This window comes from Poecilia latipinna, unplaced genomic scaffold, assembly GCF_001443285.1.
Source record: "Poecilia latipinna isolate Pla-1442-1.1 unplaced genomic scaffold, P_latipinna-1.0 Scaffold71, whole genome shotgun sequence".
Lineage (NCBI taxonomy): Eukaryota > Metazoa > Chordata > Actinopteri > Cyprinodontiformes > Poeciliidae > Poecilia > Poecilia latipinna.
This window is the reverse complement of record NW_015112687.1, coordinates 322,832-338,376: the sequence shown is the minus strand read 5'-3', so window position 1 is coordinate 338,376 and position 15,545 is coordinate 322,832. Positions and strand designations below refer to the sequence as shown.

Genomic DNA, 15,545 nt, shown 5'->3' with positions numbered 1-15,545 from the left:
GGTAAAGATATACACTAATCTGACTAAAATTCTGAGTTAATAAAAAAAAAATACTTCTGGATTTCAGGGATCAAATTTATAATACTTAAAAGCCAATGCATTCATTTTGTGTAAAACAGTGCAAAATGTCAGTGTTTTGCTATGGTTGCCATTAAAACATTTTGTTAGCAAGGCAGCTATGTTGGATTTGCATGTCAGGGTTGGTGAGAAATATCAGTCTTTTCAACTCACAATTACAGTGTCCAGGAATAGGTTAATTTTTCTGAATTTGAACTTGGTAATTTCAGCTTCTGAGTAAAAAGGAACGCATAATTCCAATTGATCCTTCAAACAAGATGTAATTACTTACTAATACAATTGTCTGTCAGTCTTGGGTGGTGCTTGGAAACCACCCAAGACTGAGGTGGTACATGTTATAAAAAAGTTTGAAAACCATTAGTCCCTCAATGAATGTTCTGCATTGTCAGTCTTGCAACTTGTGTTTTGCTGCCATCGTGTGGACTCATGCTTAGAGTTTGGATATTCTGGATGTTTGTTTCCTGACGACAATTTTCTCTTTAAAACACTTTTGCTGTTGTTTTTATTTTGTTCACAGTTTTATAAACAGTATAAATAATTTTAAAAATAGATAACGTATTTAATAAGTAGTTAACATAATTTAGCAACAACAAAAGTCAGCTGAACTGTATGGGAATTGATTTTGTGTTGCAATGAGCCTAAAAATTATAATGTTGTAAGCGATGTTCGAATGAAATTAAATCTTCTATATTAATATATCATATATTGCATAATTATTTTAGTTCATAGTCCATTAATTAATCTTACTTATTGCTTTTGTTGAAATAAATTGACATTAAAATCTGTACGTTTATTATTATTATTATTATTATTATTATTATTATTATTATTATTGTTGTTATTATTATCATCATCAATTTTATTTATTTATTTATTAGCTTACTTATTGTATTTTTTAAAAAAATTGAGACTTTTATCCTATAGCATGTCGTGCCACTTTCTGCCTGTAGGTGACACTATTGGTTCCTGCAAAACTTCTGCCATTGTTACGCTTCTTAGAAGTGGAGAGCGGAAATTAACTAACCCACTAGCCGAAAATAAAATAAGTTATTTCTGTCCACATAGCGCAATCTGAAAATGTACTAAAGTAAGAAACAGGAAGAAGAAAGCCGATGTGCAAAAGTTATTTGTCATTGAAATCTTACTTAACAAAATAAAATGAAGACGGGTACGCGAATGATTCGGGGATCCTGAAACAGAAAGCTGAATGGGTGCCAAAACAGTTTGCACCAATCTGGCGATTACCTAAATAACAGATTAAAAACAATAAATATTGTTGCCGTTTAGCTCATTTATCCAATAATTCAGCATCAAAAGAAGTTTTTTAAAAATTGGAAATTTAGCTTATTTTATCGATATTTAGTTTTTGGTTAAAATGCAATTAAGTGCGATTGATTAATAATGCAGACAGTTAACTCGATTTAAATTTTTAATCAGATCCCATCACTAGTTTTTAATAGTTATACCTGTCTAAGTTTGTTAGTAAATTTCTTGAAGTAGGAATACATTTGAACGTAGATATTTAAATATGTAAAAGGCACAAAAGTAACTCGAGAAATAGTTCCTGATTTTATTTTGAAAAACCTCACCGGATGTCCAGTAACTGCCTGCGCGCTCCCGTGACTAATTTCATTGGAACTTTGTGCTGCAGGAAAAGCCCGATGTTTCCTGCTTCTCTCATTTGTGAGGCGTTCATGGACAGCCACCAAAACACACCTTTGGTTTAAGAGTCCTTCGAGGAGGTTTAGCCTCTTGTCTCACGGACAAATGTCACCTGTTCGGACATTTTAAAGGCTTCAGTTCTAAACATCACCATTGACAAAAACAACAAACAAAAAAATCAAAAGGAGAAACGGGCGCAGCATCAAAATACTGTAAGGTACGTGATGTTCACGTTCAACAGTTCCCTTGCTCTAGTTTTAAGAGCGTAGTTTCGGCTAACTCTTTTGAGGTAACGGTGTTTACTGCTACTTTATGTAATCGTACAGCTTCAAAATATTACATTACATGACAAAACTGAGTATTTTAACGGACTCAAACAATGTAAAAGCGGCCGAATTAACTGCATTTCTGCCTAGCTTTGACAGCCTTCCGTGGATCATGTAAGATTTTTTTCTGAATGGGTTGTTATACACACGAAATCTTACTACAGCCTGTTGAATCTCTCATCTACTGCATGTCTTCGTTTTCTCTGTCCGTCTTTCTGTGTGTGTGTGGTCAGCTCCTCCCTTCGCTGGCTCATTTTCCCTCCGCTGATCTCTGCTGGAGAGACTTTTGCCTCTAATACACGTGATGTGTGTTTAGATTTAAAATTAAGCACCAGGAACAAGGGAAAGATACTAAGACCCTGCCAAACAAGTCTCCTACAGTAAAGCTGGAGTAGCTGATTGCTTTAGAAATGTGCCACATCCTCTGACTGTGCAGATTATGTTTTAGCAACATGGTTCCCTACTAAGAATGTTGATGCAGCTGTGTCAGCCTTGTAAAACTATTCACAGCTCTTTTGTTTACCTTTATAACCACAAACCACAATACTCTAGATTGGGAAATTACCTTGCAGACCCACACAAAGGTTCGTTCAAGCACAGTTGGATGGATGACTCCGGCGAACATCCATAATTTGCCTGTATTTAGTTTATCAATTTTCCCCTCCAGGTAATGACGTGCCCATTATCACATTATCTATGCAGAAGGTGTGTGCAGGAGGGTATGCGGTGCTGTTTTAGTGAAAGCTCAGTCTTTCAGACCACAGCACCTCCCCTTTAAATACTTACACATCACATGAAAATACTCTTCCTCTGATTATCTCTCCCTTTACACCTGCAATTTCTCTGTGTCGTTTTTGTTTACATGGTATTAGAAATCTGCCTCTTCATTTTTCAAGTTTTTATGGATCCTCACAATTTAAATTAATCCAAGTTGACCGATAGCTGTTGTGGTCTGATTAGAAGGAAAAAGAATTAATGTGACCCCATTCTATCAGTAAATAAAATCAATAAACCACTATGATTTGCTCAGAGAAAAGTCCATCTCAGAAGTATAAATCAATATTTGAATGAACTCAATTCAATATTTAAACCCTAATGTTCAGATGTAAAAATTATATATATATATATTTTTTTAAATCAGTATTTGTGAATCTGTTGTTTATAAATCCTATTTGTAGATCTATTAACTATATTTTAATTAAATGAAAAAAACAAAAATCGACACGTGATGTAGTTCCAGATGCCTATTAACAGATATATTTGTACATCTACAACTATTTACTGTTTTCTATCTTTTATTTAAGTGCACCAGAATAAAGGGGGCTGAATATTAATACACCACGCTCTGCCATATTTTTTTCTGTTAATTTTGATTTGTCAAATGAATCAAATTCCAGTAGAAAACACAGTAGTTTGTGGTTGAAACCTCACAAACGGGATGAAAAGTTCGAGACGTATGAATAATTTTGCACACCGTTAAATAATTACAAACTACCTGCACTGAGGAGAAGTTAAATTATCTCCCTGGAACCTGATTTCTGTTTCGGATCTTTGATCGCCGGCGCACAAAGCGAGCCGTCGTCAGCGCAGCCTGTTGGTCTTTACGTGTCGTCCGAGCCGTAGCGTCAGGTTCAGGATCGATGTTAATGGAGAGAACGGCTGCTTGCATCATGGTTGACCGAGTTCATGCCAGGCAAGCCGCCCAGCTGCACTTCCTCTGACAGAGATCTGTCTCTGCTGCATTTTAATTAGATTCCAACACGAGAACGTAGTAATAACTGTCATCCCTTAAACACGAAGGCTTTTTAACCCAGCCAGTCGGATTTGGGTTCTTGTCAATGACGGTTTGATACATAAAAAAACGTTAAGCGGTAATCCTTTGTTTATTTTCTGAAACAGGTTTTCATCCTGCCCATGCAACAGGTTCCTCCCTCAATTCTGCTCAGCTTGCACGCTCGCTGCTTTGTTCATCCGAAGCCACATGCCTCGCCGAGCATTCATGTCAGGCCTCCTACCCTACTGTCTCCTCGGCTTCGGTTTTGTGGCTCAAATTCCTCGACATGTGCGATACAGAAAATACCTTTAACGTCTCCGCAGGGTATTCACTGGTGCTATTTCTGATTCTCTGTTGTAGCCTGTTGAGCCTGTCACCACAACTTAACTCGTGTAGAGCTTGAAGAGATGTGGTTCAAACAACCTGATCTGTTTCCTTTTTGTCGTCATTTACCCTCAGAGGATTTGTTTTTAGTAGTTTGGGAGTCTTTGTGCCAATGGATCACATTTATATAAGTTACACAGGGCACATTCTCAGGTTATCTGAGACGGTAGGATTTCTGGAATGTTAAAAAGCGGGTCCTACCCATGTGTTTAGAGCCATTTCGCCATGAAAACAGGAGCAGATGTGAACCAGTCCGGGGAAGTGCCAACCTTTTTTTTTTTTTTTTTTTTTGCATGTACCAGCCTCTGTTGCATACACTTGAAGGGTTTCATAACACAAAACACCGTCGGCTTGTTCGCTTCAGCTGAATCGCTGTCCTGTGTAGAAGCTCGGCGTTCAAGGGAAAGATACTTTGAACATCACACGTCTGTTTGTGTACACAAACGTGAGTCAAAGTGAAACTAAAAAGCAGGGTTTACTAGTTTTGGATGGAGAGGCCATGGACTGGGACCGTTTAAAGACATTTACTTTCAGGATGTTTTCAGGAACGTTCTGAGAGAGGGAGAGAGAGAGGGAGAGAATGTAAACACAAAGACTTTCCGTGTGTTCTGAGCAATCGGCAGGGTTGGTTTTTTTTCTTGGACAAAAACTGCTAAACAAACTGGGGCTGACCTCACTGACATCAAACAATGGACAAGTCAGAGCCATTGACAAAAGGCTTTGTTGCGACGTAGACGTTATATAACTCCGAGGATGTTCTTCTCTGGTTAGATTGTACAGTGCTAAGAGTCTACAGTACGGCCAATGTCTAATTAGACATGTCCTGTCATTATGCGCCACTGCTTTTCCTCCTCTGTGTTCTTTTTTTTTCTTCTGGAGGCTAATTATTCATACCACCGCAGAGTTAGGTTAGTTGGATGTAATGCCAATGTTTTGCATCGGCTCATCCGTTGTTTTAGCATTTTTAGAAAGACGCCCGTCCCATTGAAACAAACTTCTTGGTATGAATAACGTTGTTGGGCCTAACTGTATCTATTCGGGACTCAAAGTTTATTACACATCCACAATGAGCTTTATAGTGCATGGCAAATGTATTTACACACTTCACATTTTATGTCAAGAACACACCTAAACGTATTTAAGTTAGATTTTACGTGCTAACTGCTGAGCCGTGTTAAAAATTTGGTATAAATGTGAAGTAGAAATAACTGAAAAACTATTCCTGTTCATCTCCACAGCATGATCCTGCCATTAACAAGCTTAACAGTGGGGAGGTCTTCAGAGATCCATACGCTTTTGACTGAAGTTTTTTTTAACAAGTAGATGGCCGCTAAACTCAGTGAGTTGCGCAGGATTTGATTTTACTGGAATCGCATTGAAAGGGGTTGTAGCGAGAAGCGGTGCGAAAAAGTTCAAGGGTTCAAAGGGTTTAACGAGGCATTGTATTTAACAGATGAGTATATCAGAGACCACATGTGTGAGAGGCGTGTGGGCGACAGCGTGGGATGAGTCAGTGACAGTGGAGGGAGGTTGTCAGAAATGGACTCTGATCTCTCTGCCATATGTAAAGAGGACAACAAAATAAACTACAATTATACATTAGCAGTGAAAACGTGGAGGGAACTATAGGCTTTAGCTAAGGAAGGAGTGGGTTAAACATTCGTCTGCCATAACGAGCTCAACGGCTCATTTGTCGTCACCGGTGTGGGGCTCATGTTGTTCTTCCTCGAGAAACTGAAAGGACCACTGGCCCAGGCTGTTTCTAATATGGGCTAAACTTTAAGCAAGCAGTAGATAAATTGCATTTTTAACAGCTGAAAAACTGAAAATGCTTACAATCTGACCTTAAAATATCTCAAACTTCTCTCTACCATAATTTCTAAAATATTTCATTGTATATAGTGGTGCAAGTGGATTGGCTTTAGTTGTGGTAAATTCAATTCAGTTGCACGTACACTCCAATTGATCCAAGTCTTCAAATAGTACAACAAGCTCATTTATTATTATTATTATTCAAATTAGCTCAAAGAGTTTCTGTCTAAAGAAAGCCAGCAGATTGCTTTGAGTCATTGACTTATGAGCAGGCAAAAACTCAGAGTGCCTATTTGACTAACAGGAAATAAAAATGCATAAATGAGACGGTCATCTGAAAAAGGATTGCTGAGACGACCTAAAGATTAATCAAAAATGCAATATTAAAAATTCAATAGGACTTTTATTGCGATTATCTTTAAAAAATCTCAAACATAAGCAGTATACCAAAACCATAAAAAAAAAACTTTTTTATTGAGATTTTTATGTGGCTCACACAATACAAAGTAGAGCATAACTGTAAAGTGAAGAGAGCTGCAATGGAATATCTGTCTGTTTGAATGGTCTAGTTAAAGTACAGACCTAAACTCGGAGTCAGTGGCAAGACTAGGAAACTGCTGTTTACAAATGTTCACAATTTTGAATGGAAAAACCTCAGTTTCTAAACGTGCAAAGCTGGAAACTTGAATGAAAGGTGCTGACGTTTGTCATTTTAAAGGTCCAAAATGTTGACTGTTATTTTTTTTTAATTTTGTACATTTATTTTGCTGTTTAAAAAAAATCTAAAATCTAACCACAGTGCAAGCATGTACATGCACAGGAGTCCTTCCTAGCAACAGCAAGACGACGACTGAATGAAAAATCAAACTGATTTCAGTTTTCAAAGCCTTCTTCCCACCAAGTGGGACTCAACAGACGCATGATATGTTTAGAGATCAGATGAACACAGGTTTCACTTCCTGAATTTCAGAGTGGCCTATTCTCTTTTCTTCTACGCAGCAAAGTCTCAGCATGAGGGTTGGCCACTTGCACACTTGAAGTCTTACCCAGGAGAGTTCATTACTTTACGACTCGGTGCCTCTGAATGCTGACAGACCCCAAGATGGAGGAGCAGTCCAGTTTCCCTAATGTCAGCATTCCCTGCCACAATGAGCAGAGGGACAAGAAGAAGCGCTACACAGTGCGTTGTTTCCATTCACACACACACATATATATATATATAATATATATATATATATATATATATATATATATATATATACACACACACACACGTATGTTTTTAATTGGAAATGTCAAAGTGGATCTTTGTGGTTTAGGGTCTCACAGTTATGAAGCAAACACTCTGCCATTTGTTCATCTGAAAATCTTTTCTGTTTTTTTTTTCAGGTTTACAAAGTGATGGTGTCTGTTGGAAGACATGAGTGGTTTGTCTTCAGGCGATACGCAGAGTTTGATAAACTATATAACACAGTGAGTCCAATTTTCTCCACAAATAAATGTGATACGCCGTAAATTTGAGTCTTTGATTGAATTGTTTGCATTTTATGACGATAGCAGTGATGCTAACTTTTTACTTTTGTTTTTCTTTCCAACTCAGTTAAGAAAACAGTTTCCATCTATGAACTTGAAAATACCAGCAAAAAGGATATTTGGGGACAATTTTGACCCAGGTGAGTGAGTGCTAATAAATGAAGGCTCCAATAATAATCAGATTGATGCATTTTGTGTGTATTTTGCCGTTTCTGTTCAAAACATGCATCCTTACTTACAGAATTCATCAAGCAAAGAAGAGCGGGGCTGCATGAGTTCATCAAGCGGATTGTCACAAATCCTCAGCTTTCCAGCCAGTAAGTGCTGCAAATATGTTGGAGGAAATAATAATTTGATGACAACATTTTTTTTAATGGTGGATTTATTGTGATGTGGAGAGATGGAGTACCACGCAAAACTCCAGATCAAACCTGAAATTGAGTTTTACCATTACAGATTCTCCTGACCTTTAATTCATGTAAAGTACAAATAGTTTCTTTCATTCCATCTTCCCCTCCAACTTGGACAAGACAAAACACTTGTCAAACAGTAGCTACACCTGTGGATGGAAATGCTCAATCTTTTTCATTGGAGTCAGGTTGATCATTAGAAAGGAAGTGGATCAACTCAGCTGAGCTGAAGCTCCTTCTTCCTGTCTGTTTACATTTAAGCATTTAATTTAATCATTTAATTTTTTACTTTTGAAGGCGTTTTCTTTTTTGGTTCATGTTTTCTATTAACATTTGTTGAAATGCTTTTTTTTCTTTTTTTTTTTAATGAAAATGAAAACAAAAATGTTTTCAATCGTGTTGACCAATTAGGAGACATCTTACTGGTTTCCTGATATTTTACGTAAATATGTATTGCACTAAATGATGTGCAAATTAGTTTCTAACACTGGATTGGATTTTTGCTTGATATGATTGCTACTCATTTAAAATGAATCTACAGTCTACTCAAATGAAACATTTCTTTTCTCCTGTGTACACTGCTAACATTTAAAAGATACTTGTATATATATGTTTTAACTCTGATGTAAAATTTATTGAACCAACATTTAGTATTACAGTTTTATTATTCAATTCTGCTTTGTCTAGAGACTCTTACCGATGTTTTATTAATTTCTTTGTTCCAAATTAAACACGGCAGTCCAGATGTAAGGAGCTTTCTTCTAATGGACAGGAAGCACCAACTTTCAGATGCCTCTGAGGACGAGGATGATAAAGTAAGCGAAGACTCGTGTGAACAGATGTATGAAATGTTTGCTTCTAAAGCATCCTGGTTTAGCCTGATAGAATCTCAACATGTTTGTTAAAAGTGTGTGGCTTCTCTCGCAGCTCTCCTCCTCGGTTAGTTATGTCCTGGTAGTTAATGTAGATAATGTTTGTCTGGTGTTTAACAGAACAGCTCTACCTCCAGAAACATTAACCTGGGACCCTCTGGAAATCCACAGTGAGTGTCCTTCTTTGGGTGATTTTTGTGTCCTCCAGGAAGGAGCGACAAACATTAATGTTGTATCTTTGTCTTCCAGGGCAAAGCCTACAGACTTCGACTTTTTAAAAGTTATAGGAAAGGGGAGTTTTGGAAAGGTAGGAGAACCCTGCGTTATTGGGACATATGCAATCCTTTCAAAAGTGTTCATACACTTTAAACTTTTTTACATTTTGTCACATTGAAACCAAAATCTTCAGAGAAACATATCCTACTACTATGTATTGACCCCCCCTTTAAAATCTAGGAATGTGTATTGCCTGAAAAGTTACCTAATTAGTAAATGTTAAATTGTGTGTGTGGCATCTTTTAGTCTGATACCTGTAAGTATAATCCAGTGCTACAAATGCCTCTCATTGTTCAGAGTTAGTGAACAGAAGGACCTCTGAAGGTGATGGGCTGAGCTGGAGTTTATTTAGAGGTATCGGAGTCAAGGGGGCTGAATGCAAAAGCATTGCCACACTTTGTAGATTTGTGTTTTATAAGAATATGTCAAAAACCGTTTTCTTTCACTTCACTACTAGACTGTGCTTTGCTTTGGACTACTTTATGATCCCAATAAAATACCCTGAGATGTTAGACAACATGTTGAGTGTCACGTTTTATTGGGGGGGGGGAGTTTAGTACTATTTTGAGGCACCTATGTGTTAAAGTTTATTTAAATGAAAATTGTTTCAGTTTTGTGCTGAGGAACAACTCAGTTTTAGTTCTGCATCTGTTGGCCTTTCCATTCAGGAAGTGAAAATCAGTTCGGGAATTACTATGGTTACCTCTGAGTGCAACATCTAACTTGCTTTGTGTTTCCTTGCGACACAGGTTTTCCTTGCGAAACGGCGACACGATGGAAAATATTATGCAGTCAAAGTTTTACAGAAAAAAGTCATTCTCAATAGGAAAGAGGTAACGTTTCAAATCAGCGACAATCGCATGAGCGCGTTGGTGTTGCTGTGTTGTAACCCTCCCTCTGAATTATCCTTCCAATCAGCAAAAACACATCATGGCAGAGCGCAACGTCCTGCTGAAGAATGTGAAACACCCCTTTCTGGTCGGGCTTCATTATTCCTTCCAGACCACAGACAAGTTGTACTTCGTCTTGGATTTCGTCAATGGAGGAGAAGTGAGTTGTTTCTGTTTAGGAGGGAATGAGGCGCGTGCACAAGACTGACTCACATGATTCAGCCGTGGAATGAAGTAATACAGGATAGAAGCACTGAGCAGCTTTGATCGGAATAACCTTGGAGCGGTTATTTTCTGGTTCAAACATCTGCATGTTTGAAATTCTTCTCAGAAATTACGGCATTACTCAAAAAAATGACTTTTCAGTGTGACTTCCTCTGGAGATTGATGTCAAGTGTGTTTCGCAGTCTTTTTTTTTTTAAGTAGCGATTTGTGACTGTGAGAATGACTAACGGCAGCCTGCGTCTCTGCATGCACACAATCTTTTCAGATGTTGTGTTAAATCACTGCATTTTCAATCTGAATTTAAATAAAAAAAAAAAAATGAAACCTGTATGTTGCTGTGTTCCCGGGAAAATTCACTGGAACGTTCTCGTTTCAGCTTTTCTTTCATCTTCAAAGAGAACGGACATTTCCAGAGTCGAGAGCAAAGTTCTACATTGCCGAAATGGCAAGTGCGCTCGGATATCTGCATTCTCTCTACATTGTTTACAGGTATGCCGAACCAGGCTTTGCCGAAGGTTAGGGGTTTTGTGACATATTTTGTAAATGTACTTAAACAATATTGTCAGTTTGTTGTGAGTTTATGTGAAAGACCAACACAGGTTAATGCATAGCTGAAGAGCAGAAGACATGAAATGGGATTTCCTAATGAAAATATGAAAGGTCTAGCATGCAATGGCATTTAGTCCCTATTACTTATAAGCTTCTAAATAAAATCTAGACAACCAGTTGACTGTCAGTGTAAATACAGCTGTTCTACGATGCTTTAGAGCTTTTTTTAGAGAACAAACAGCATCTTAAAGACCAAGAAGGACAGCCGACATGTCAAAGATAAAGTCCTGGCTAATCCGAAGTGCAAAGATGTTGACAAACCTGCCAAGATCTAAACAGTCAGGCTAGGAAAGGAAAGATTTACTCTGAGAAGCAACCAAGGAGCTCCACTTCCAAAGGAGCTGCAGAGAGCCACGGCTCAGGATGGGCAAATCTGTTTACACCACAACAATTGGTCGTACATTCTTCAAATCTTATCTTTTATGGAAGAGTAGCAAGAATAACTCACTATCCCCCACCTTAAAACAAGGCCTTGGAGGCATCATGCTCTGGGGATGCTATTGTTCAGCAGAAACAAGGGAGCTAATAATGTTTAATTGGAAGACGCATGAAACTAAAGACGAGGCAGTTCTGGCTGAAGACTGGGACAAACGTTTACTTTTCAGCAGGACAACGACCCTAAACATACAGCCAGAATGATTTTATATCAAAATGCATCCATGTCGTTCAGTTTAGACCTAATTTAATTGAGAATCTGCTGCAAGGCTTAAATGTTGATGTGTACCAATGCTCTCCATTCACCGTAACAGAACTTGAGCTACTTTGAGAAGAACGATTCAGTTTCAGACAAACCCACTTGAGCTGAATTTACAATAATAAAGAAAAACAACAACTTTGTGTTGGTGCATTGTGCAAAATCCCGGTAAAATGCATTGGAGTTTGTGTTTGTAACTTGACAAAATGTGGAATAGGTCAAGAGGTATGAATACTTTCAGTCTAGTTACGTTGGAAACTAGTTCTGTTGAGTTAATCGATGTAAAGAGCTGATTATTTGAATGAACTAAGTCCACTATCCCAATATGAACAGCTATTTAAACAGTTTTAATGTTGACAGGTGACACCATTCATCTATTAGCATATTTTGTGCATCGTCATGTTGTATGTGGCACATGAAGTTTATTCTGGCTGGTCTATATCTTCTTATTTCTCTTCTGTTCTCACCACGAAGGCATTTTAATTAAGAAATAACACATGTACTCCCTTTATTATTATCTCAAAAAGATGCAAAATCAGCTTTCAGATGTGATAACAGCCTGACCACGTAGTGTATTCCAACTTTAGACCGTGTATAGCAGATCAAGCTTGATCTAAAAAAATTTATATTTCAAGCAGATATTTGATTTCTAATAAGAATTATTTGTTATTATTTTTCCTCCAGAGACTTAAAGCCAGAAAATATCCTGCTTGACCATGAGGTGAGTGTTTATGTTTACATTTTTCATTTATTCCACGCATGTCGTTCTGTTGGACAGTTTTGTTTTTTTGTTTTTTTTACATGCTCAGACTTTGTACCCCAGTTTTCTAGGAATTTGTGCACCATGTCTTGTAATTTCCATCTGGAGGTGATGCATGTGATTGGATTAGGTCTTACTGTGTCCTGCGAGGACATGGTGAATGGGACTGACGGGGTTACTTTACTGGCAGCATTCCTGGCAACAATGGAGACCTCAGTGTCTGGGGATAATGAGGTGCTTGTTTGGCACGATGTCTAAAAGTGTCCGCGTCTTATCTTTGAAGGGACATATCGTGCTGACTGACTTTGGATTGTGCAAGGAGGGCATTTCCCAGACAGATACCACCTCTACATTTTGTGGAACTCCTGAGGTAGCGTGAATGTTTGCTACATATCCTGCAACCTTTACAGAAGCTTTGAGTTGAACACATAAGAATGATTTGCTTAAGTTGCTTTTTGACAGGGAAAATGGATAGCATCCGCACAAACGTTGTCAACTAAAACAAAATATCAAATTAAATGTCATATTTGTGTTTTTGCTCTTCAGTATTTGGCTCCAGAAGTCCTGAGGAAGCAGCCGTACGATAACACCGTGGACTGGTGGTGTCTGGGATCTGTGCTGTATGAAATGCTCTTTGGTTTAGTGAGTTTCTCTTCAGTTGTTTCGATCATTCAAACGTGAACATTTATATTCACGGTCTTCACAAACTGTTGAATCATCACAATGACTCAGGCATGCTAACGCTGTTCATTTGTTTTTTTTGTTTTTTTTATGCTCTAGCCTCCATTTTACAGCAGGGACACACATGAGATGTATGACAACATTCTCCACAAACCGCTAGCAATGCGCCCTGGAGCTTCCACCACAGCCTGGTCTCTCCTTCAGGGTCTGCTGGAGAAAGATCGCACACACAGACTGGGCTCCAGAGACGACTTTGTGAGTGTTAATTCACATGTTCTTTTTACTTAAACTTTTTCAGATTTTCATCCTACGACCACAAACGTCAACGTATGATATTGAGTGGTGTATAAATATTTGTAAAAGTTTTGTTTTTCGCAAACAAAAATCTGAAGAGTAGCACATGCTGTTTCATTCGGCTTCCTTAAATCTGATACCCCTAAATAAAATCCAGGGCAACCAATTGCCTTCAGAAAATGCCTATATAGGAACTACCAAGCAGGTCAGAGCTCAACTTGTGGAGAAGCTAAAGCAGATTTTGTTTACATGACTATCATAAGCTATAAGCACAAGTGTGAACAAGTGTGAACCTACTAACACATGATGACCCCTCACCGTAACTGACAGGCCCAATATAAACTCTGAAGTTTGTTCCTGCAATGAGACAAAACCTACAAAGCAATTAAAATTAAATTTGTTTTAGTTCTTAGCTCCCTCTGCTGGCTGATCTGGGAACAGAGTTTCTGCACAGTTTGGAAAAGTATAGAATTTGATTAAAGTTATTCCCAGAGAGTATTGGGGGAGGGAGAAAACAGAGTATGGAAATATTTCTATTTCTTTTCCTGTTGTCTAAAAGCTGTCTTTCTATCCATTTTTCAACCATCTATCCAAATGCTTGCCTTCCTTTTTTGTTCCTTTGTTTTCTTTTTTCAGTCCCCCATTTCTTCCTTTGTTCTCATCTTCCTTCTGTCCTTCAGTTCCTTTGTTCCTTCAGTCCTTGCATCCTTCCATCCATCGTCCGTCCCTTTATAAGCCTTCCTATTTAGACAAGAAAAAGAGGCAGGTCTGGAAATGTGAGTTTGGAAAAGTATGAAATGTCAACCTCACAAATGTATAGGAACCCTTTGACCAATAGAAAGTCATGATCTGGTTTATGTCTTTTTTTTTTTTTCAGAATGAGATCAAAACCCACAATTTCTTCTTATCAATAAACTGGAAGGATCTTGAAGAGAAAAAGATCCCACCTCCATTTACACCTAATGTGGTAAATATGTTATTTACATTTGCCTTGACTGTCTTGTCAATTTTATGCAACTTTGGCATAAAATTGGATTACATGTTTAGAACAATATGTTTTCAGTATAGAAGTAATCAATATCATATGCCTACTTAAAATCAGTTGAGCAAAAAAAAAAAATCCAGTTCCTATGCTCATGCAGTGTTGTGCATTTCATAATGCAATGTATCTTGCAGGACAAATTTTCCGTCATTGCATTTAAAATGTAACTTAACATTTCTGAGACACTTTTTCCTACTGTCTGTCATTATACAGACATGTATTTTGTTGTTTTGAGCCATGCAATTTCTGAATGTTTTGACAGAGCTGTTCCAGCGATATCGCAAACTTTGATCCCGAGTTCACAGAGGAGATGGTTCCCAACTCCATCTGCTGGACTAAAGAACACTCCATTGTCAACGCCAGCGTTATGGAGGCTGACGATGCCTTTTTGGGCTTTTCTTATGCCCCGCCTTCTGATGATTCATTCCAATGAAACGTCCCCAGTGGGGTTCCTCATTTGCCTTAACAATTGTAACATTTTTTTTTTGACTAAAGGGAAAAAAGTTAGAACAAAGAGGTTTATTTGTCCTGTGAAGCCAAAGCAACCAACAGAGAATAACCTGCATTTAAAACAGATATTGATTGGAAGAAAGTCTTTATATTTTACCTGTTTTGTATTTATATGAATATATATATAACAGATGCTATATTTTAGAATTCAGCTAATGTCCTCACTTGGTAATGTGATTTCAGGTCTTTACAAAAAATGAGCCTTAAAATTATCCCTGAAATAAAATCAATAAGCAGGCGTTTGAAAACTTGAACAGTTCACTGTACTTACAAAGAAAGATCCTATCGAGTTAGTCCATATTCTTATAAAATAATAAACAAATGCTTGTTGTATGGAGGTTCTACTTGGGGAACAAGTGGATTATAAGCATTTTTGGTTTATTTGTCATGCTAGTTCAGTTGCCTAACAATTTCCTTTTTTTTCCTTTTATACTGGATTGTTTGTTTTTGATTTTATTTCCTTCAACACATCTGTTCATATAATTAGAAATTCACAATACTTGTCTTCAGCTGACCTGTACTTCTGCAGTAATGATTAAAAAAACCAAAGCAAAAGTTTATATTGTGTGTTTATTAGTATTTTTAGCTGCTGATGTAATATTTTTTAGTTTATATATTCATATGCAGATGTGACTGAAAATGAGACACGGTCGGTTAAAAAGGGGATCCTGAAAAACATTTTTGAAAAGGAAACAAAAATATTGATACTGAAA

At 37.5% G+C, this 15,545-nt stretch overlaps 1 protein-coding gene across 1 annotated transcript; it reads left to right on the top strand.

Moving 5' to 3' along the window:
* Positions 1 to 1,692: 1,692 nt before the first annotated feature.
* On the top strand, positions 1,693 to 15,392 carry sgk3 (serum/glucocorticoid regulated kinase family member 3). The gene is made up of 17 exons (XM_015015529.1): positions 1,693 to 1,957; positions 7,036 to 7,216; positions 7,426 to 7,509; positions 7,637 to 7,709; positions 7,811 to 7,886; positions 8,719 to 8,794; positions 8,972 to 9,021; positions 9,101 to 9,158; positions 9,877 to 9,960; positions 10,046 to 10,177; positions 10,619 to 10,731; positions 12,230 to 12,266; positions 12,589 to 12,675; positions 12,852 to 12,947; positions 13,086 to 13,241; positions 14,158 to 14,247; positions 14,585 to 15,392. Exons 2-17 carry the CDS (start codon positions 7,121 to 7,123, stop codon positions 14,753 to 14,755), a joined length of 1,479 nt encoding a protein of 492 aa, XP_014871015.1. The 5' UTR covers positions 1,693 to 1,957; positions 7,036 to 7,120; the 3' UTR covers positions 14,756 to 15,392.
* The last annotated feature ends 153 nt before the right edge of the window (positions 15,393 to 15,545 follow it).